General features: G+C 35.0%; 5 protein-coding genes and 1 long non-coding RNA gene across 6 annotated transcripts; 2 read left to right on the top strand and 4 right to left on the bottom strand.

Moving 5' to 3' along the window:
- Window positions 1-1482: 1482 nt before the first annotated feature.
- Window positions 1483-2697, top strand: LOC107831516 (TLC domain-containing protein At5g14285-like). Its single transcript, XM_016659281.2, has one exon. The coding sequence runs from the start codon at window positions 1758-1760 to the stop codon at window positions 2496-2498; it is 741 nt and encodes a 246-aa protein (XP_016514767.1). The 5' UTR covers window positions 1483-1757; the 3' UTR covers window positions 2499-2697.
- An 820-nt stretch (window positions 2698-3517) lies between these two features.
- LOC107831849 (uncharacterized) lies at window positions 3518-10954 on the bottom strand. The gene is made up of 16 exons (XM_075253619.1): window positions 10716-10954; window positions 10547-10622; window positions 9417-9542; window positions 8235-8595; window positions 8063-8158; window positions 7786-7865; window positions 6917-6992; window positions 6657-6833; window positions 5884-5988; window positions 5530-5625; window positions 5348-5440; window positions 5224-5262; window positions 5085-5126; window positions 4636-4763; window positions 4402-4528; window positions 3518-4247 (listed from the first exon to the last, which is right to left on the bottom strand). Exons 1-16 carry the CDS (start codon window positions 10789-10791, stop codon window positions 4092-4094), a joined length of 1854 nt encoding a protein of 617 aa, XP_075109720.1. The 5' UTR covers window positions 10792-10954; the 3' UTR covers window positions 3518-4091.
- On the top strand, window positions 5988-7510 carry LOC142181161 (uncharacterized). Its single transcript, XR_012709559.1, has 2 exons — window positions 5988-6131; window positions 6630-7510. It is a non-coding gene; the product is annotated as an uncharacterized LOC142181161 (long non-coding RNA).
- Window positions 10955-11392: 438 nt separating the features above from the next.
- On the bottom strand, window positions 11393-12417 carry LOC142180804 (uncharacterized). The gene is made up of 3 exons (XM_075252880.1): window positions 12131-12417; window positions 11891-11990; window positions 11393-11797 (listed from the first exon to the last, which is right to left on the bottom strand). Exons 1-3 carry the CDS (start codon window positions 12415-12417, stop codon window positions 11393-11395), a joined length of 792 nt encoding a protein of 263 aa, XP_075108981.1.
- Window positions 12418-13817: 1400 nt separating this feature from the next.
- LOC142180803 (uncharacterized) lies at window positions 13818-14546 on the bottom strand. The gene has a single exon (XM_075252879.1). The coding sequence runs from the start codon at window positions 14544-14546 to the stop codon at window positions 13818-13820; it is 729 nt and encodes a 242-aa protein (XP_075108980.1).
- A 455-nt stretch (window positions 14547-15001) lies between these two features.
- LOC142180802 (uncharacterized) lies at window positions 15002-15598 on the bottom strand. Its single transcript, XM_075252878.1, has one exon. It carries the CDS (start codon window positions 15596-15598, stop codon window positions 15002-15004), a length of 597 nt encoding a protein of 198 aa, XP_075108979.1.
- Between the last annotated feature and the right edge of the window lie 5845 nt (window positions 15599-21443).

The following is a 21443-nucleotide window of genomic DNA, read 5'->3' as shown; positions in this document are numbered from 1 at the left end:
CCATAATAGAATCCCTTGTACTATTTGCCGTAATGATATTGAGGATATCCCCCATAATTTCCTTCATTGTTATGTAGCAAAAAAAATTTGGCACTCCCTAGATCTAAGCATCAAATGGTCAAAGTCTGATAACCACCACTGGCTTGATAGATTAAGATTTTGTAGTCCTACCATAGCCTCTAAAATAATTACTTGGTCTCAACTTTTCCCTTGTGCTATTTGGAACCTTTGGCTTAATTAATAGGAATAAAAATATTGAAAACAACGCCTCTAATTACGTTACTATTCCCTTAATCATCAAACAAGCTACAGAATTTGTTCTCCTGGCCAGCAGAGAAAGTAGTCCTTTAAGGAAGATTACCTGTAACACTAATTGGCATAAACCATGTGCTGGATGGTTTAAGCTTAATGTGGATGAAGCTTTCCAAAAAAACCATGGTGGCATAGGAAGAGTCATACGAAACAGTATTGGTGACTGGATTTTGGGATTCCATGATGAAATACTGGCATTAACATGTATGCATGCATGCGGAAATCCTGGCCTTAAAAAAAGGTCTAGAACTGATTCTTCAACATAACCTATGGTCGTATGAAATAGAAACCGACTCAACCCAGGTAATTGAACTATTACAGGAAGGCAACACCTCTTACGACTATCTTTTACAATTTTGCATGTGGTTGATATCCAGGAAGGGGAAGGAGCTGGTGATCTGGCATAACTTTTGACAAGGAAATGAAGTAGCTCACCCGTTGGCACAGGAAGGAGCTGGTGATCTGGCATAACTTTCGACAAGAAAATGAAGTAGCTCACCCGTTGAGGCAATCGAATCATGATAGCTTAGTTTGCTATGTAGTAACCCCTACCTTCGTTGAGCCCAGGATGCTGGCGGACAAGGAGGGTCTTTCATCTACTAATAAGTTAGTTAGTGAAAGTAACTGTAGGAAGCTAGCCAAACTTGGCAACATTAATGCCATGCAAGGCCTTTTAGCTGTTTGTAACCATCCTATGGATCTTTTGTCAGACTCTACGTAGTTCGATTAAATAAATTGTTCCAGTTTCTCAACAAAAAAAAACTTGATGGTGTGAATTTTTTTATAAAATGTAAAAATTAAACAATAAGTGATTTTTTGGCCTTTTTTTTGTGGTCCAAAATAAGTAATTTTTCCAGATTTCAAGAATGAATTAATTATTTTTTTCCTACATTGCCCTTGGAGTAAATAGTGTTGGAGTATGTGTTAGGAGTATTTATGTGAAGAGATAGTAAATGTTAATATGGCCAATTTCATTGTTAATTAATGTTAAAAGCTAGATTTTTTAATCTGTGTGAAAACATTTAAAAAAAATCACTTATTTTGGACCGGATGGGTACAAAATATTCTCTCAGCACAAAGTATAACGTGTGGGAATTGGTTGTACGGAAGAAAGAGGATGCTTCCTTTCTTGGAAAGAATTTATTATTCACATTACCAATAATTGACGAGTAGTAGCTATTGGCAAAACTGTTACCTTTGTACAAAATTAGATTCTCACCAGTCATCAAGTCTTTCCCTTTCTTTTTCCTCAACACCCAGAGCCTTCTCCACTCCAATAATTTAAACATCGATCTGTGTTGCTTATTAGATTCTAATACCACTTTCTATCTAGTTAGAAAATTTTCAATTATTTAAAAGAGCATTTTGCTGCATCTTATACCATCACTAAAACTGTATCTCTTCATCTTTTCTGTTATATAATATAATCTTTCTTTGATATCCTGATGGAAATCTTGGAGCCAAATCTTGTTGGATTCACTCTTGTATTTTCTATAATCTATCTGTTTGGATACTTGATCATATTCAAAGATTGGAAAGAAAAAGTGAGGCCTGATGCATCAAGTTGTATAATGTCTTTAGCTCATGGTACCCCTGCAGTAATCTTATCAATATACTCAATGTTACAAACTTCATTCCAAAATCTTGATATTTCCATCCAAAACTCACCATTCCAAGAAATGATACTTGAATACAGCATTGCTTACTTCTTAGTTGACCTTTTACATTATTTGGTCTTTTATCCAAGTGATGTGCTTTTCATTGCTCATCATTTAGCTACCCTTTATGTATTTTTAACTTGTCGATTCGTCGTTCATCATGGTGGAGCTACTCTTCTTGGCCTTCTTTTTCTAGCTGAGATCACAAGTCCTTGCCAGAACACATGGAGTCTTGCTAGATATCGAAAGAACAAAGTCCCTATGGCTGCTAAATTTTATGAAAAATTGTCACCACTTTTTTATATGTTTTATAGTTTGGTTAGGGGGGTTCTTGGACCCTTATTTGTTTACAAGATGGGTTTGGCTTTTGCAAGTGGAAAAGCAGATGGTGTGATTTCTAGGCCTATGTGGATTTCTTGGATGGTTGTGATTGTAAGTGCAATCTTTGTTAGTATTTTGTGGATTTCTAATCTTTGGATAGACTTTTTTAGAGAAAGACTGAGGAAGGAGTTGAAGAAATGTAATTAGGAGTAATTGATACAGAGGTTGTTGAGTTCAGATTCAAGGATTGAAATTGAAGAATTTGAAAGTTGAATTTGTCTGCAGCTATAATTGGTGGTGAACTTATTATCTCATTAACTTGTGTAAATTATATTGTTAAATGTTCAAGTTCTTCGATGTCAATAAAACAGAGGAATCAAAGCCAAAAGGGAAGAAAATTCTAGTACATTTCTTAGTTTTTTTTTCTTTTCCTCCTTTACTTTTTCTTTAGTTTGCTTTTTGATTGTTCCGATCTTGGGGGTTTGTAGAGGTTTCTTTTTTTTTTTTTTGGGGGGGGGGGGAGGGTGGGGAGGAGGAGATTTAATTTACTTGGAAGTGTCTGTAATAACCATGGAGATAAAGTGAACGCGTATTAATGGCATATATTCCCTCAGTTGGATCATTGTTATCTTTAGCATATTGCTGAAAATGATGTAATTGATTGATACAGGCAGGCTTGGCTTGTGAATTGAAAAAAATCTGGTAGCATTTGTTTTGATGTTTTCCAAAAATTGAATTTTTGAGAAAAAATTACTCCATCCAGTTCAATTTAGATAATGCATTTTACTTATTAGTTTATTCCAAAATGAATTACACATTTCTATAATTGAAAATAATTAAACTTTAAACCCTTCATTTTACCCTTAATAAAAAAATTTTACAACCATACAAATGTCATGACCTCACAAAGCCTTTACCTCTTAAGCTTTTAACACTACAAATTTTAGAAGTCTTTTTTTTAAACTCCTTACCGAATCAAATTACCTCATCTAAGAAACATACGGTAGTTGTTTGACCTATTTATGACTATGACAAAGAAACATACGGTTGAACTTTTCTTTGATAATTTTTCAGATACTCAAAAAGTCTTCTTTTTTTTCCGCCAAAAAGACTGGAGTTTGGATTATTTTTTGCATAAAAGCGCTAATAATTACTTTCCAAAAAAAAAAAAAAAAAACTGGGTTGCAAACTGAAGTCTTGGAAAAAATTCAAACAAGCACGTAAAATCTTTCTTATACGCAGCCATTGACTCATTGCAAAAAGGAATCTTATATGGGGCTGGTTGACCACTTGAACTCAAAAGAGTTGAGCTTCCTCTCTCCTGCATCTCATAGCAGACAACCTTAGCAAATTTGTATTTCACCATATAGAAAAGGATTCCGCCAGAAGATAATTACCTACAACTAACAGACCATGACAGTAGTTTTATGTTATATATTCTCTAACCCCCACGGACAAGGTAGCAGAACTTCTCCGAGTAGCTGAGATGCTATAATGAGCCAGACAGAAAATTTAACTTCCTAAATATTGACCTCAGACAGCAGCTGAACTTGTAAGGTTGCGTAAGATGCTCTGACCAGCTATAACGACTTCCTTAATATCTAGACACTTGCTTCTGAGTAATGGAGCTGAACATACCAACGGAGTAGATTCAGCCACAGCACACTTGTTTCTTGTGTTAGTATCCATGAGAAGCCTTCAAGAGTGCAGTGTGCCCAAGTTCTTCATAGTCGTGGTGATTTAGTTCATGAGTTTCTGGCTGCTAAATTATAGAGTGCAAGAAGATTCCAAGTCTTAGTTCTATATACGAATAACTGAAGCACTAGACAAATCACAGCTTCCGTGGTAATTAAGCTCCACAAAGAAACCTCCTCCTTCTCCCCTTGAAAGTCGTCCAGGATTCACACAAATGCACTTTACTTCTTCCTCTTCACTTCTTTCCCCAAGGGAGATCACCTGCAGGCAGATGAAATTCTTAATAAATTGATTGTGTGAATATCTTCATGATCAAGCGCATTCATGTCTGCTCAACAGAGTTAGTTGCATTAGTTCCATATTGCTGAAATAATAGAAGCAAAGTTTTGATGTGGAAATTAGCAAGTCATACTACCCTAACAAAATGAGCCAAGTCCGAGGGTAAGATGAGTATATCTGGGACAGTTGACATCTGAAGAGCTTCTGGAGCAAGAGAATAATCAATGGGTATGCCTTCAGCTGGTGGATATAGAGGATAGAAGCTGTTGCATTTAGTTTGCAAAAAAAGAAAAACATTCAGCATAAATAGGGTTAATTGAGCTTTCTGCATTAACAAGAGGAATTGCAAACAGTGCCAACTGAAACATGCCTGTGCTGGTTTAATATATGGTTTGCAAGAGTTGTCATTCGTTGCTTTGATCCCCCTTGTGGATTTCGTGAAATCTCCTCCGCACTAAGCTGTTTAAGAACATCCACCGTACAGCAAGCCACTTTCACCTGAAATAAAAATATCAAGAGCTGTCGTAGCATGGAGAAATTCCCTTCCACTGGGGGCAAGGCCGCAAGAGGTAAAAAAAATCTTAGAACTGCTTTCTACGATTAACGTTTAGTATTGGTGAGTCCCAACTTTTATTTTCACGTCATCCACAATTCAATCTGTACAGTCTACACACTTGCAGTCAGCAGCGACAGATAAAACATTCCACCGAGTTTTCCAAGACCTTTTCAGCTTAATTATCAGTGAAGACGAGAAGAAAAGCATGTAATAGTTGAGAAAACACAAGGAATAAAGTTGCTGGACATATCATCAGCTTCTACCTCATTTGCACAGAATACTCCAGGATTTGTAATGCTATTTATCTGGTAACATACAAAATCGTTGTCAGTAATAGTACATGATCATGCCAGACTAAGCCTTCTCTAGTAATAATTTGACATATGGCAGTACACTGCATACCTGATATTCTAGATCGGGTGAGTGAATGTCGAAGGCTGGCTGTAAGCAACAAAATAATGTATCAATACTGTATATGACATAACAGCACCAAAAAAAGGATGATTAAGCTGATGGAAATGTTCACCTGAGGGTAAACAAAGTCATGGTTAGCATCTCGAACAGATGGAACAAGAATCACCCGAGCAGCAGAACCCATATATTCTCCATAATCTCTCAACTGGAAAACAGCCAATTGAAGGAAATTGAATAAACATATAAAAGCCAGAACTTTCTTGGAAAAAGAGAAAAAGTTTTATATACAGATACCCTCGCAAGAATTTCATCCTCAAAGATTTCATCAAATGTCCTATTCACGGTTCCTTTCTTGATCTCGGGATGATCCGAATCTATAAATGGTCCTAGCTGTCAAGAGAATTTACGAAGGTACAATGAAACTTCTATATAAAAAGGGCAACCCAGTGCACTAAGCTCCCGCTATGCGCGGGGTTCGGGGAAGGGCCGGACCACAAGGGTCTATTGTACGCAGCCTTACCCTGCATTTCTGCAAGAGGCTGTTTCCACGGCGTGAACCCGTGACCTCCTGGTCACATGGCAGCAAACTTCTATATCAGTTAATAAAAAAGAGTTACAACTTTTGCATGAGGGCTGTAAACTCATTACCAGGATGATCAATTGAGGCTGCTTGCGACGTGCATATGATAGAAGCTCGGTAAGAGGTTCGAAGAATAAGTTATCAACAGTTGTAAAAGGACCTGCAGCTATAATCTGTACAAGAACGTAAAATGTTGACAAGGCGCCAAAACAAAGTAAGAAAAAATACAGAAAGGATGGTACAATCCTTTGCTGCAGAAAAGAGATTGGTTGCACATCCAAAAGGCAGAACCGAAGGATAATGCCCTTCTCTTCATGTATGTATGCTCAGAGCTTCTAATTACACTCAAGTAAATAAACATATAAAAAAAAAAGGGCAAAATGAAGAACACACACCAAATTAAATGGATAAGGAGCGCAGCAAAATCTGCAAACCAGAAGGCCACCTTATGGAAGGTAATATTCATCATATGACATACATAATAAATATGTCCAGAATTCATTTACAAAAGCTGCACGGGTTACCACCAGTAATAAGACAACAAATGTCTCTGAAAAACATTGTTTGTTGTCAAAAGGGGCCAACTCCAGCAAAGGATATTTCATGTAATTACATAAAAGGTAAACAGAGTTGAAATGAAGTGTCCGTATCCTCAAGTTTTTCGAACTGAGAAAGACAGGCATGAGAGATAAAATCCAAAACCAAGGATACTTCTTAGTAAAACAGGCATTTCATATAAATAATAAACAGATTTCTACCATTAGTAAGCCAAATACATGTATCTCACTCACTCTTATGTTTAATTTTGTGGTAGACTTATATGGAGTACAAGCTTACCCACCAATGACAGCTCTGGCATAGCACATGAGGCGTTGGTTGACTGAAGATCTTGATCCATTGCTTGCTTCTTAGAAGGTGCGGGATTTCCCGTGGAAGAAACCGACAAAGGAATGTGATCAACAATTTTTGATGCAATTAGACAGTGGCCACTTGGGTTATGCCCTTCAACACCAACCACCTGAGTATGAATTTTTGAGGTTCATTCTTTGTTCAACATTTTAAAGTACTAATAAAACAATACATGCAGTCTCTTTACAATACCTGGCCAGGGAAAATAGAGAAGTGGTTCAAGTTTTGCAAGTCAAGGCGCACACGCTGACCTCCAGAATGCTCAACGCTGTTAGCAACTAGATATCATCAACCATAGAGACAGCATACCCATGGAAAGACAAATTTACATAGGTGCTTAATGGTACCAAGATAGATGGAAAATTCTCTAGGTTCTTCTGACATCTATCAATCATGTCAATAGTGTGTAAATAATGATTAATGTCAAAGCTAGTCAAGATAACAACGCCAATATTTTCAAAAAGGAAGTGTTTGCAGCAATTTGGAGTGCCATGATCTACCATACTTGGAGAATAAGGAATTGGAGATTGTTTAGAGGAATATATGTAAATAGTGAGTTAGTGGTAACACAGATAAAGAAGGAAGTGATAGATAGAATTAGTACACCGAAAATGTCCAGGAAGATACATCGTTGTACAGGTTATTTACAACATTTACTGTGTAATTAGTCTGTGTTGGGGCCTTGATTTCTTAAACACGCCTCCTAGAAGGTTGGTTTTGGAACTAGGTGCCCATTAGCTTGTTATTCTTTTTGTTATCAATGGTAATATTCACAGTTGTTACCAACAATGCCAATATTCTTAATATGCTTCTAATAATATGAATGTAACTAATAATCTATCATACTTCAGCTACTGCTGACTGAATTGATCTAGAGGAATAGAAGAGCACAGAATCCTCTAAATAATGGAATACTTAAGAAGTGACTTGGTGAAAAATGCAACCAAGGTGGACCATCTGAAACTGCAGAAAAACTTTGAGACCAACTCAATCCAAAATAAAGAGCTGATTTCTTGCAGGAAGCAAAAGACTAATTATATATGCAGACAGCAGCTTCTTACCTGCTTTGCAGTAAAATAGGCTTTTCCTTCAAACGCCCTTCTTCCTCACAACAAATCATTCCAACAGCAAATACAGATCTCTGAAACAACAAGATCCATAAAAGAGTTAAAATTATGTCCCCTTGTCAAAATGGAAATCAAGATAATAATTGGAAAAGCACTTAAATGTCAAACTTTTAATACATAAATTTGCACTTGCATTATAGTGGAAAAACAGCGGAATGCCAGTGCAAATATGTGGAGTGGGAATCTCATACTTCAGAAGCAAAGATGTTACCTGTGAAGCAACAGTAGGATCAGTTGGTTCCTCATGCAATCCAGAGGCTACAAGTGCTGTTGCATGATCTTTTATTCGGCTTTCAAGAAAATTAAACTGATAAAAATAAAAATTAGCAAGAACTTCGTAGTGGAAAAACCTAGGTATTCTACCTCTGTGACATAGGATGTACCTTATTTTCCATCCTGTCATACATGAACTTGCACCCTGGCTCAGGTTGAGAGCTAATGATTTGCAAAGAACATCTTTTGCTTGGTTGGACCCTCTTTATGATGTCATCATTGGGGTTCTCCTGATCATGTTCTATTTTCATGCTTTCTCCATTGGCCTTCTCATTGAGAGAAAACTGCACCACAAACTTGTTCCTTCTTTGTCCGAAGGGTGTAATTGTTTCTAGATGCTTTCTGGAGGTGGAAATGCTCCCATTAGTTTTTTGTGCTGAAGCAGTTGTTTCTGCTTGTGATGACTTTCGTTTATCTGTTGGGGTACCTAGAATGATTTCCTTGGTATCCTCGTATTCATCATTCAATATCCTGTGTTGATATTTTTCAGCGTCAAGCATTGAGAAGTCACATATTTCAGTAACCTAGAGGAAATATCTAAAGTTCACATTAGTGGCCACTTAGCTAGACTCGCCTTTGTTTTTAGGGTTAGTTAATAAAGTATAGAATCTTTGTTTTTTTTTCCCACTTCATAACAATTTGAAAGGGGACAGATAGAGTTCAAAAAAGGTGGATAATAGCAGCTATTTCTACATCTAATATGAGCAAAACCAGTGTTATCGAAGGGGAAAAGCGCAAAAAAGCTCTAAGGTCCATTGGGGGTTTAAGCGCAAAGCGAGGCGAAGCGCTCAACATATTTTGAGCCTCGCTTCAGGGCTTAAGCGCGCTTTAAGCGCGCCTTTTGACAACACTGAGCAAAACTATTTTTGTAAGAGTTCCAGAATCACAGGCGCAAGAGATATAAAGGACAGCCCGGTGCACTAAGCTCCCGCTATGCGCAGGGTCCGGGGAAGGGCCGGACCACAAGGCTATAGTACGCAGCCTTACCCTACATTTCTACAAGAGGTTGTTTCCACGGCTTGAACCCGTGACCTCCTGATCACATGGCAACAACTTTACCAGTTACGCCAAGGCTCCCCTCGCAAGAGATATAAAATGTGAAAAGATTTTCCTGAAACAACAAAATGAGATATATTTGACCCCTGATCCGAAAAAGGCAAACTGCACGTTTGCCAGAAGGTTACTAATCATTATAAGTCAGCCCAGTTGAGACATGGAAATGGGAGGTTCAAGGATACTAAATTCAAAAAATTTAAATATACTCAGAAGGCTGAACTAGAGAATACACTCACATAGAAATATCACTGGAGTAGAAATGTAAACCAGGTTCCTTTTTAACAATGTCCTCTCTCCGTTCATTCTGTAATTGTTGTAGAAATGCACCCATATGTGAACTCTGCACCATCAATTCCAGCCCCCTGAAACAAATGGCCATCAAGTGGAACTCCAGGTTTGGTCCGTTTGGATTTCAATTAAAATTCAGAGGAGTAAAATGCAATGCCACTTCAGTTCTTATCCAGAGGTGAAAAGAATATCAAAGATTCAAACTTTAGGTATATCTAGAATAACAGAAAGAAAAAGCAGGCTGGTTCAAGTTATTTGACCATCTATTTGTTGCTCCACAATATAAGTGTTTTTCCATTCTGCTTTTACTTTTCTTCAACATGGCCACCAACCAACTTACCAAAGGACTTTTTATTTCCAAATTAAGTCATATCTGTAGGCCTAAGTAGTTACCAAGAAAATACTGTCTTTGCAATTTTAGCAGCATCTGATCTAATCAAAGATGCTTCAATAGTATCTTTTAATGAATACAAGTATGGAATTTTACTATATTCTAACTAATTAATTTTAGAAGCTGAAAAACTGGAAGCCCAAAGTGTCTTAGCAATTTGAATATTCTAAAAAGAAATGGTTTTTTGTTTTTTGTTTTTTCATCCACTTAAACCTCCAAGTTTTTCACCATAGCTCAAGAAAGAGTCTTGGTTTCACTAGTATATGGCCACATATTTGACTTAGCTCTCATTTACTTAGCACAACAAAACAAAGCGAAAAAGGAAATGTGAACTCGTTTGAGGCTAAGTCTTTAATCTAATCACGCTTCAGTAACAGGTGGAGTTAATTAACAAGCAATGGTTTCTGATACGTAAATGTCCATTAGAATTGGTATATATACTACATACAAGAAAACTGGATACCACTGCTTCAAGAGGGCAGCAGGTGAACTCCGAACCCACTAACTCTACGTCCTGGATCTTCCCTATTCAGTAACTTTATTTAATAAATATTCAGTACTTATTATATTGTTTTCGTCTAGATTACTAATTCGCTTGAGAAGCACAATAAACTGAAATTTACACAAACACAAAAAAGAAAATTAGGACTTTTTTTTCACTAAAATTAGAATTAAGTGAAGTCTGACCTGTTGAGAGAGTAAACGTCCCAGCTAGAAACGAGATCGGAAGGGCTTAGGTTGTATTGTATACAGAATGTAAGACCTAATTATGACAGAAAACAAATCACGAAAATTAACCCTAATTCTCCATATATATAGGGAAAGAAAAACAAAAAAATCATATTTTTTTACTTACATTTGTTAAGAATTTCTGCTTCATCATCGAGAGCGAAGCCATTTTTCAGGAATTCAGCTTTGATTTGCTCTTCCATGGCTGTCGCTGGCTGGCCTAGGGTTAGGGTTTTCTTTTCTTCTCTTTTGCAAGAGGAAGAACAGTTTTAGCTAAGACGGAAATGGCGGGAAAATCTTCCCTCCACTTCTACACTTGGTTAATTTATAGAGAGAGGAGAGGCTCATTTATTTCTTTTTTCTTTCTCAAATGAAATCTAACCAATTTATCAAAATAGAAATTTTTTGTGCGTCCGAATTATTAATATGACACTAGTAAAAATTTTTTTTTTTTTTTGGTAATTATAAATTTTTCATTACCAAGGAAATATTTACAATTTGTTTCAAATCTCTAGAGTTGGACATAAGCCCCAACTTCAGTATACTTCATCATCTTCTATGCATACAAAAAATAAAGGCTATACATTATGCTATATCCTCTAAACCCTCTAGCTAGGATAGTAATCTAACTACTTCAACACTTGCATCAATTTCTTCCTCCTTTTTTCCTTTGCAGTGTATGTCTTGAATAATCTGTCTTACTATAATTGTTGCTGGCTTCGTTTTCTGTTGGAAGATTTTGTTATTCCTATCTAACCACACATAGTACACACTACCTACTAGGGCCATGCGATATATTTCTGCTCATGCACTATTTCCAGACGCATTTTTCCCAGCCCATTCAACTTCTTCCTTCCATCCCATAGTTTGTCTCTGAATTCCTTGCCAGTCCAGTATTTTTTGCCATACTTGAGAAGTATTTGGACATTTAAAGAGCAAATGTTGAATGTCTTCTTCCTCACTATCACATAGTGCACATGTTGTGTCATACCCCGTGTTCCATTTCTCCAATCTCATCTTAGTGTATAGCCTATCATGTAGTGTAAGGTACAATATGAATAACCATTTAGGACAACCCTGGTTATTACAGATCAGTTTCCTCCATTGCACTTCGGGATGTTTGTCTCTCATCTTGTTATACACTGTCTTGATAGCATATTTCTCACCTTTTAGGAATTCATCTATAGTTACCCCTGCTTCCTCCAAATACTACTTAGCTTTTAAGATTTTCTGTATTAGCCATGATGCCTGTGGAGCATGGTTGTCCCATACTTGAGCCCCTTTTATATAGTAGCTATGTACCCATTGAACCCACAGCCTATCTTTCTTTTTGCATAAGTTCCAGAAATGTTTAAGAATTGCAGCTTTATTCCATGTGTATATATCAACTACGTTGAGCCTCCTGCTGATTTTGGCAAACAAATTTTATCCCATGTTATTAAAGCCTTCTTTGAGCATTCATTATTCCCATTCCATAAGAACCTTCTGCATAACTGTTCGATCTTTTGCATCACCTTCTTTGGAAATATGAAAATTTGCTACCAGAATTGCTGAATAGCTATGAGTACACTTCTAATCAACTGTAATCTCCCTGCATAAGATAGCATTTTTGCTGTCCATGAGGTCATTATTCCCACCATCCTTTCCAGAAGTGGGTGGCATTGCCCAATAGTTAGCCTTTTTGAACTTAATGGCACTCCCAAGTATCTGAAAGGTAGAGTTCCAACAGAGAATACTAGCTCCTTTATAATTTGCTCTTGTATCTGTTCTGTTACTCCTCCAAAATATATAGCACTCTTTCCTTGATTTGCAATTAATCTAGAAGCCATAAAGAATTGCTGGAATTGTTTATATAATAGTTGAGTAGATACTACACCCCCTCTACAGAACAACAATAAACCATCTGCAAACCCCAGTTATATAATATCCAGCTTAGCACATCTAGGATGATAGTTGAAATCTGGATTCCCTACCAAAGTCTTTAAAGATCTGCTAAGGTATTCCATGGCTATCACAAATAAGAAAGGTGATAGGGGATCACCTTGCCTTAGTCCTCTCTTAGCAGAGAATGGAATACTTGTTTTACCATTTATAATGACAGAGTATGATACTGTTGATAGACACACCATGATCCATTTCACAAATATATTTGGGAAGTTAAGTGCATGCAAGACTTGCTCTAAAAACACCCATTCAATAGAGTCATAGGTTTTTTGCATGTCAGTTTTGATCATGCATCTTGGTGACACCCATTTCCTCCCATATCCTTTCACTAGTTCATGACTTAGGATTATATTATATGTTACAAGTCTGCCAGGGACAAAAGCAGCTTGACTCTTATCAATGATGCTATCCATGACTCCATGTAGTCTACTAGTAAGCATTTTGGATATGATTTTGTATAATGTGGAGCAGCAAGAAATGGGTCTATACTGTTTCACTGATGTAGGGTTCTTGATTTTAGGCACCAATGTTATAGCTGTATAGTTTATTGGTTGATAAAGCTTTTGAGTATCAAAAAACTCCAGAACAGCTTCGGTTACCTCTTCTCCAATCGTGGCCCATGCTTTCTTGAAGAATACTGAATTGAATCCATCTATCCCTGGAGCTTTATTATCATTTATCCCCTGAAGTGCTTGCCACACTTCTTCTCTACTAAATGGATGAATAAGCTGCATTTGTTGCTTCCTTGAAAGCACAGGTCCTCTCCTCATATCATTCAAATTTACAGCAGGTAGTATAGGATTGGCTGCCCCAAGTAATCCCTGATAGAAGTTTATTATCTCCTATTCTATTCCTTTATCTGTTTGGACAATATCTCCTGCTGCATTTGTAAGTGCTTTGATCTGGTTCTGAGCTCTTATGTTCTTAGAAAAATAAGTTGAGTTAGAGTCTCTTAGATTAAGCCATTGAACTCTAGACTTATGTTTATAAATGCTTTCCTCTACTGCATCCCATTTCTCCAGCTGTAATCTTAGCTCTTTTTCCATTTCAAAGTGATGTGGATCCTGAGTAGGAGTTCTCATTTGTTGTTGTATTGTTTGAAGCTCATTCCTGATGCCTTTAATTATGTCAGCAATTCTAGAATACTCCCTTGCAGTTAGGCCCTTCATTGCTTGTTTTGTATGCTTCAGCTTCAGCCAGATTTTTTTCATGTATCCTGCATTGGTATTTATCTGCCAATTGTCTGCTACTATCTTCTCAAAGTTAGGGTCATCAGCCAAATAATTCATAAATCTAAATGGTCTAGGTGCTGCTTTTGTTGACTTCCCAATTCAATACATAAGGGAGAGTGATCAGAGAAATATGGGTCTAGAACATGAACTTGAATAGGAGGCATCTTGCTCATCCACTTTCCATTTACTATTGCCCTGTTAATTTTGCTAAAGACATGACTATTTGTCCATGTAAATGACCTCCCTATTGCTTTTAGTTCAGTCATACCAGCATCTTCTACAAATTCTCTAAAATCCCTTATCTCATGGTCTTGCACCATAGTTTCATGTATTCTGTCCTCTACCTCAAAAATGGCATTGAAGTCTCCCATTACTAACCATGGTTCTTGTTGCTTGTTTTCTATCTCTCGAAGCTTCCTCCATAATTCCTTTCTATCCTGCACTATATGGAGGCCATATACAGCAATAAAATGATAGGTCATTGCATTGGTAGCACATTTTATTTCAGCTTGTATGTATTGACTATGCATATTGATTTCCTTCACTATAGCAACTTTTGGATCCCATAGTAGCCATATTCTCCCCTTATTATTCAAAGAAATGTTTGAGATCCCTTCCCAATTAGGTACTATTTTGTTTATCACTTGCCTATCTTTACATTCCTTTACTCTATGTTCAATAATAGCTATGACATTTACTTTATTTACCTTGATAAACTCCATTAACTCCTTTTGCTTATACACCTTGTTCACCCCCCTCACATTCCAAGTGATGACTTTCATCTTAGTAATGGAGGGAAATGGTCTTGGATTCCTTCAACCCCTTGGCTACTTTGTCCCCTTTCACATTGTTTATCTTGCTATATTCCTATGACTTGGCCTTCTTCAACCCACCTTGCTAATGAGCTGAAGCCATTTGTTGTATCTACCTCTCTATCTGTGTTACCTCCATTTTTTGCCATTTTGCTAGCTGATTTTGTTTTCACTATTGTCCATCCTTCTGCTTGTGGTACTGTTGCATTAGCTTGTTCCTTGTTCTCAGCATCTTTCCCACCATTTGCTTGCCCATTTGTTTCCTGTATTTGTTCATTCTTTCTGTCACTTGTCTTCACTTGATTAGCTCTCCTCCAGATTTGCATAGGCTTTACTTGTTTTCCTCTCTACTTCTTCATATTTGTACTCTTGCAATTGTGGCCTATTTGCAAACATGATGCACAATACTCAGGCTACCAATCATATTACACTTCCTGTTCAAATACCCCTCCCTTAGGGTCCTGCACAGTAATGCTCGTAGGAAGTGGTCTAGTAATATTCATTTCAATAAGGACTCTTGCATATGATATGCGTGCAATATTGGTAGTACACTCATCTGCATATACAGGGGTACCTAATCCACTGCTAATTTTACTTAATGACTTCATACCCCAGCAGCTTAGAGGAAGTTTAGGAAACTTCACCCAAATTGGTATGGTTTTGAGCACTTCATTCTGAAAATTAAAGTCTGCCGACCATTCCTTCATTATCACTGGTCTGTTGTTGATTGTATTTGGTTCTGATAGCAACACCTTCTCTTTGTCCTCTATGCTTTTGAATCGGATGACAAAATAATCATCATTATGATAGTAAACTTGATGTTTCTCTGCAAATCTCCACTGTGTTACTAAAAATCTCTCCGCTGCTTCCATCGATGGAGAGTCTCCAATAACATACATGATTATAGCCATTTTCCATTTCTCGCTCTCCTCTTCTATATCCTCCTGCTCCAATTTCACAATTGTCTTCCCTTTCTGGATGCTTGGTGGAATATATCTCAGATTCATGCCTTTTGAAGCCATCTTACTTCCTGTAACTACACTTGCCTAGGTTTGCATATTTCCATTCTCCTTTGGCCGATTTCCATTTTCTACAACCTTTTGAGTATCTTCCTTCTCCTTGTTGTTAGATCCATTGTTGCCAAAACCATTACTCTGATTTAGCATGTCTTTCACCCCAAAGGTACCCCCTGCATGGCAGTTAGTACCATCTCCATTGTTAGCCCTCCTGCATGTGCTTAATTCATCCATAGCCACAATTGATTTCCCCTTCCCAGCTGTAGGCGTGACCTCCAGCTCCTGCTTGCTCGATTGATTTTCCTGTTCCATTGTTTGCTTCACAGCAGATCCATGGAGGTTTCCTCCACCTGGTGATTTTCCACTTCCTGTTCCGATCTTCAGTTCCTCGAGCAACTTGAGATCTGTAATCAGTACCTTATTGACTCGCTTCCATGGTCTTCCTCGCCCTCCCATTCCGGTGAGCAGTGCACGTTAGTAGATCACCTAATCGAGCGCCGAGAGAAGCGGTTATAGAGAGAGAAAGTACATCTCTTATCTTTTTCAAAATTGTTTTTAATTATTTATTGAATTGTACAAACACTAGTAAAATTATGCGCGCTTCGCTCGGTGCGTAAAACTTCATTAAATTTTAGAAATAATATTTTAAAAATTTTAGTTGAGAAAAAAAATTCAGGTAATTACATATAAAAAGTATTATATTGAAAGGTCAAAACTGCCCCTAATCTATTTGCTTTGATTTAAAAATACTCCTCATCCACCTATTTTGATAAAACTGTCCTACCGTTAAAATGTGGCACATATATGCCCTTGTTTCTAATGGACCTTCAGGTAATTAAAAAAATATTTTATTAAACATAACGTGGCCATTTCTGATTGGTTAATTAAAATGCATGCTAACTCAGATTTCATCCCCACCCATGACGCATCTTTACCGACCTATCAGATACCCTTTTTAGCCCCTTAAAACATTCAATTTTCATTCATTCTAAATCCAAACTCAATCCAAATCCTTTAGTCCTAAATATCAAATATATCATGCGCCTATTTTTTCCAAATTTCTCATTTTGTCCATTTAACTTTATCTTCTTAATGCACTTCATCTCACCGTCCCCCAATCAAATTCGGATTACTCCTAACAGATATAAAGGAACTTTAAGGCATGAGATCCTAGATTCATAAGATGTTGTTCGATCCTTCATCCTTGTTTTGGTGAAGGACCTGAAGGCATTCAAAAGAGAATTTGTTTTTTAAAAGAAAAAAGAAGAATATTTTTTCTGAAAATTTTATATAAAGGAATACTTGAGGGAAAATTTAATAGTTCCAAAAAAATACTATATAGAAGGATAAGTTCGGTCTAAGGCCAGAGATTTAATTAGGGAGATATCATGAGTTCTTTAAAGCATGGTTCATGTAACAAACTAAAAAACAAATCAAAGTTAGAGCCCCTTTGTGAAAGACAATAATAGTTTATTAATTATAATTAATAAAACGGTATACTTAAAAAGCTCAATATAATTATTAAGCAAGAAAAATAATTAAGAATATTTTATTTTTATTGTCCTATAATATTTTGAAGGGGAGCCTTGGAGTAATGGCAAACTTGTCTCAGTATGACCCGTGACCCATAGGTCACAAGTTCAAGTCGTGAAAGCAGCCATTAATGCGGGATTTTTTGTGCGGGCCCTTCCCCAGACCCAGCGTGAATGTGAGATTTTTTGTGAATCAGACTGTTCTTTTTTAATATTTAGGTTTTAGCTTATATTGATCTTTGAATTCAACTAAAGTTGTGTCCACTTAAAATTTTGATAAATCAGTAATGAACTATGTCTCTTAATATTTAAATTAATTATGGTATTCTTGTGAGATGCGAAGAAAGAAATTATGGGTTGATCAAAATCTAGGCTAAATGTATGTATTGTTTGGATTTATATTTACATCAATATTTTATTTTAGAATTTTCTCCGATCACTATTTGCATTGTATGTGTGAAAAATTATGCCTAGCAAGATTCTTCCCTTGTCGATCTATCTAAATACAATCGACATTAATCATTTTCAAGAACTCACACCTTTTTAGCTTTATTTTGTAACTCAAATATGTTATCTAATAATATATTTTTAATTATATATTTATTGATATAGGCACACGCATAAAGCTCATTACAAAATATTATTCACCTTATTAAATTCAAATATAATTTTTATAAAATGAAAATTATAGTTACGGAAATAAAGTAACCACGCAATGCCTACCCTAAGACTTAATATAGTTAAGAGTAAATTTTACTGATGGTCATTCAACTTTTGTGTTTGTTACCCAAACGTCACTTTTTTTTTTGTTATGTAAAAATCATTTAACTTTGTATTCATTACTCAAAAGTCACTTTTCTTTCTTTTGTTACACAAAAATTATTTTACTTTGCTCAAGTTATCACAAAAGTTACATTTGCAAGATTTTATAATATTTTTACTAGAAAAGGTCTATTATGCCATTGATATTAGATAAATCTTCATATTTATGTAATACCTTCTATATGATATACTATATAATATATTTTTATCTAAGTATTTTATTTATAACTAAAATAACTTAATACTATTTTATTTATTATTTTTATAATATTAGTTTTTTCTTAACTGATTTTATTTTTAATTTTTACCGGTGTTTTATAAAACTTTGTCAAAGTGATCATCTTGTTAAAGTGATTATCGTGCCAAATAAAATCTTTTCTTTATTTTTTTATACAAAAATTATTTTACTATGCTCTAGTTATCACGATAATCACTTTGACAAAATTTTATAAAACTTTCACCTGAAAAGTCTATAATGCCTTTGACACTATAAATCCTCTAATTTATGTAATACATTATATTATATATATATATATATATATATATATATATATATATATATATATATATATATATATATATTATATCTTTACCGAGGAATTTTACTTATAATTAAAATAATTTTATATTATTGTATTTATTATTTTCATAATATATTAGTACGTTTAATTTTCCCACGATACTGAATTTGTTTAATCATATTTGAGAATGAACATATTTTCAAATATGAAAACGACAAAAAAAATTACTTGAAATAAAAAAACAAATTTATTTAACAAATGATAGTTTTTTATAGTCAGTAAAACTTTTAATTTTTTTAAAAGATATTTGAGTTTAATATTAAATCTTAAGCTTTATCTGTTGATATTATTTATTTGAAACTGTTAATCTGATGTGTGAGTTTACTAAATGTTGGTATTTTATTTATTGGATTAACGAATATGGCTTGATTGATAAATCTGTGAGCTTTGATTTTATAATTATTTCTAAAAATATTTCATTAGGAGTGGTTAAGAACGTTGACTTGAGATTTGTTCATAGTAAAGTTACTGACAAATTTAATAACGCTATCAATATATCTTGAAAATTAACGTTAAGAAAAATAAATATATGGATATATTATGAAAATCCTAAATAAAATAATATTAAGTTATTTTAATCATAAATAAAATACCTAGGTAAAATATATTATATAGTATATAATATAGAAGGTATTACATAAATATGAAGATTTATATAATATCAAGGGCATAATAGACTTTTCAAGTAAAAATGTGATAAATCCTGCAAATGTGACTTTTGTGATAACTAGAGCAACGTAAAATGATTTTGGAATTTTTACCTCCTATAGCAAAGATTAACACCTTATTTATTTTAAATAAATATCATTTAAATAAATTATATTCTATAGATATCTTTTAAGGTTTATAGCAAAATATTTAATTTTGGTTACCTCCTAGCCCTAAGCCACTAAATACGCTAATCAGTTACAATATTTTCTTTCTCTCTCTACTTTGATACATCCCATTCTCTTCTCCATCCCATTAAAATTTCTGATTCTCTTCCTCTTTTCTGTCTAGCCAACGATTCTTTCCCTTTCATAAAACAGCCAAAATCCTTACGAAATATTCGAAAACCAAGAGGAGTAAACGAAATTTTTGACAGATGGAATATGGAGAATCCAATGGCCATAAATGGAGAACCTCCCCTGGATAAAGAAAGTGAGGTTTGTGGGCCCACAACTTGACTTTGAAGGATCACTATATGATGATTATGACTTAATTGAGTCTCCTACCAACTTTGATTTGGATGATGATGTTGCTAAGAAGACAGAAGAGCTCATACGTGATATGAACGGGAAGATCGTTGCTCTACTTAGGCAGCACGATGCGATAGTGGCGGTGGGGATTATAACTAAAGAAGATATGCAGATGCTCATCATGAATTTGAAGTATTTGAAACGCAAGACCCATCGCCTCCACCAGATTGTTATCTAAAAAATTTCTATTTCTTATTCATCATTTGTTTTCTTCTATTGTTCAAAATCATGCTCTAAGATTTTTTTTTCATTGTAATTCAATGTATCTCGTTGTATTTCATTGTATTCACTGTCTTTTTTTCTCATTGTATTTCAATGTATCCCCGCTATATTCTATGTATTTCATTGTATTCACTGTCTCGCTATATGCCATGAATGTATTCATAAGTTTTTTTTAATTAATATAATTTATGTATTCAGATGTATTATATAATTTCTCTGAAGATTGCTATGTTTTTGGAGTATTTTTTCGGTTGAGAATCTTTTTTATAACTGATAATACAAATTTTGTGTGTTATAATTGAGTTTGTTGAGTTATATTAGGAGTCTATTATGTTAATTGATTCACTTTCCCTTTTAAAAACAGTGTAATCCCCTATTTCACGCTGTGAATACAGTCGAATACAATAATTTATCCAGCTGTAATCCCATATTTCACTCCATTAATACAGTCGAATACACTCGAATACAACAACTGATTAGCTGGACTTCCCTGATTCGCGCCTATTTTTGCTACTGTATTCATGAATACAATAGCTTAAATACATCAAATACATCTTATAACTACATAAAATGTATCTATAATCCGTAATATAGCAAATGGTATCTAAAGATGACTAATTACTAGTAAAAGATAGTGCTTTATGAAAATTTCCCAATGATTTTTGTGTAACAAAAGAAAGAAAAATGACTTTTGAGTAATGAACACAAAGTTAAATAATTTTTACGTAACAAAAAAAAAGTGACTTTTAGGTGACAAATACAAAAGTTCAACTAGCATCAATAAAATTATCCTATATAGTTAAAAAGCAATTTGAGGAAAAAGCAGATCTAATTTCCAAAATCCGAATCCCAATAGACATATAATTCCCAATCCGAATCACAATCGAAATTTCCTTTTTGCAGATCATATATGTATGTCGCTGTCTTCATATATGTGTGCCTGTGTAAATCGCCTTCCGCCGTTCTATTCACTGTCCAACTCCTCAAGCATTCATCAAACCGTAATTTTTTCTTGTCTTTTCCTTTTGAATGGTAAATAGGATGATTTTTCGACAAAGTTAACTTATCTGTTTCTTACTTAGTGATATGGACCGAAAAGCTTTAACATTTATTTTGATGAAGTCCAAAAAAACTGTAATTTTTTTATGTCTGTAAATTTTTTTTTATCTACCAAAGCTGTAATTACCATTTTGTGTAGCCCAAAATTATTGTTTAGCTTTTGGATGCTTTGATTATCTGTTTCTTATTTGCCTCCCCTCCCCTGCGGCCGTTAGTGTTCTCGAAATATGTGAAAATTTCAACAAATATGAAATCTGAAGTCGGTCTTTGTTGTTTAGGAGTTATTCTAGTCATAGATTCATGGAATTATTGTGGTAGAAATGAGTCATATGCAGCATATTGAAGCATGTCCTCGCTTACTTCTTTGTTTTTCCCCCCAAAATAATCAGGACTAAGA

Source organism: Nicotiana tabacum, chromosome 5 (assembly GCF_000715075.1).
Source record: "Nicotiana tabacum cultivar K326 chromosome 5, ASM71507v2, whole genome shotgun sequence".
NCBI lineage: Eukaryota > Viridiplantae > Streptophyta > Magnoliopsida > Solanales > Solanaceae > Nicotiana > Nicotiana tabacum.
Note: the sequence above shows the minus strand (reverse complement) of the source record. Positions and strands in the feature narration are given on the sequence as shown.

Bases quoted from the DNA above. Each gene is read 5' to 3' on its own strand.
- LOC107831516 (XM_016659281.2), top strand. From the start codon at position 1,758: ATGGAAATCTTGGAGCCAAATCTTGTTGGATTCACTCTTGTATTTTCT.
- LOC107831849 (XM_075253619.1), bottom strand. From the start codon at position 10,791: ATGGAAGAGCAAATCAAAGCTGAATTCCTGAAAAATGGCTTCGCTCTC. The intron at 6,993-7,785 runs GTAAGAAGCTGC...AGTTGCTAACAG, and splicing joins CCTATTTTACTGCAAAGCAG to CGTTGAGCATTCTGGAGGTC. The intron at 4,529-4,635 runs GCATGTTTCAGT...TAAATGCAACAG, and splicing joins CATATATTAAACCAGCACAG to CTTCTATCCTCTATATCCAC.
- LOC142180804 (XM_075252880.1), bottom strand. From the start codon at position 12,417: ATGGCTTCTAGATTAATTGCAAATCAAGGAAAGAGTGCTATATATTTT. The intron at 11,991-12,130 runs GTAGCAAATTTT...CAAAATCAGCAG, and splicing joins ATAGCTATTCAGCAATTCTG to GAGGCTCAACGTAGTTGATA. The intron at 11,798-11,890 runs GTACATAGCTAC...AAAGCTAAGTAG, and splicing joins ATAGGCTGTGGGTTCAATGG to TATTTGGAGGAAGCAGGGGT.
- LOC142180803 (XM_075252879.1), bottom strand. From the start codon at position 14,546: ATGAAAGTCATCACTTGGAATGTGAGGGGGGTGAACAAGGTGTATAAG.
- LOC142180802 (XM_075252878.1), bottom strand. From the start codon at position 15,598: ATGGCTTCAAAAGGCATGAATCTGAGATATATTCCACCAAGCATCCAG.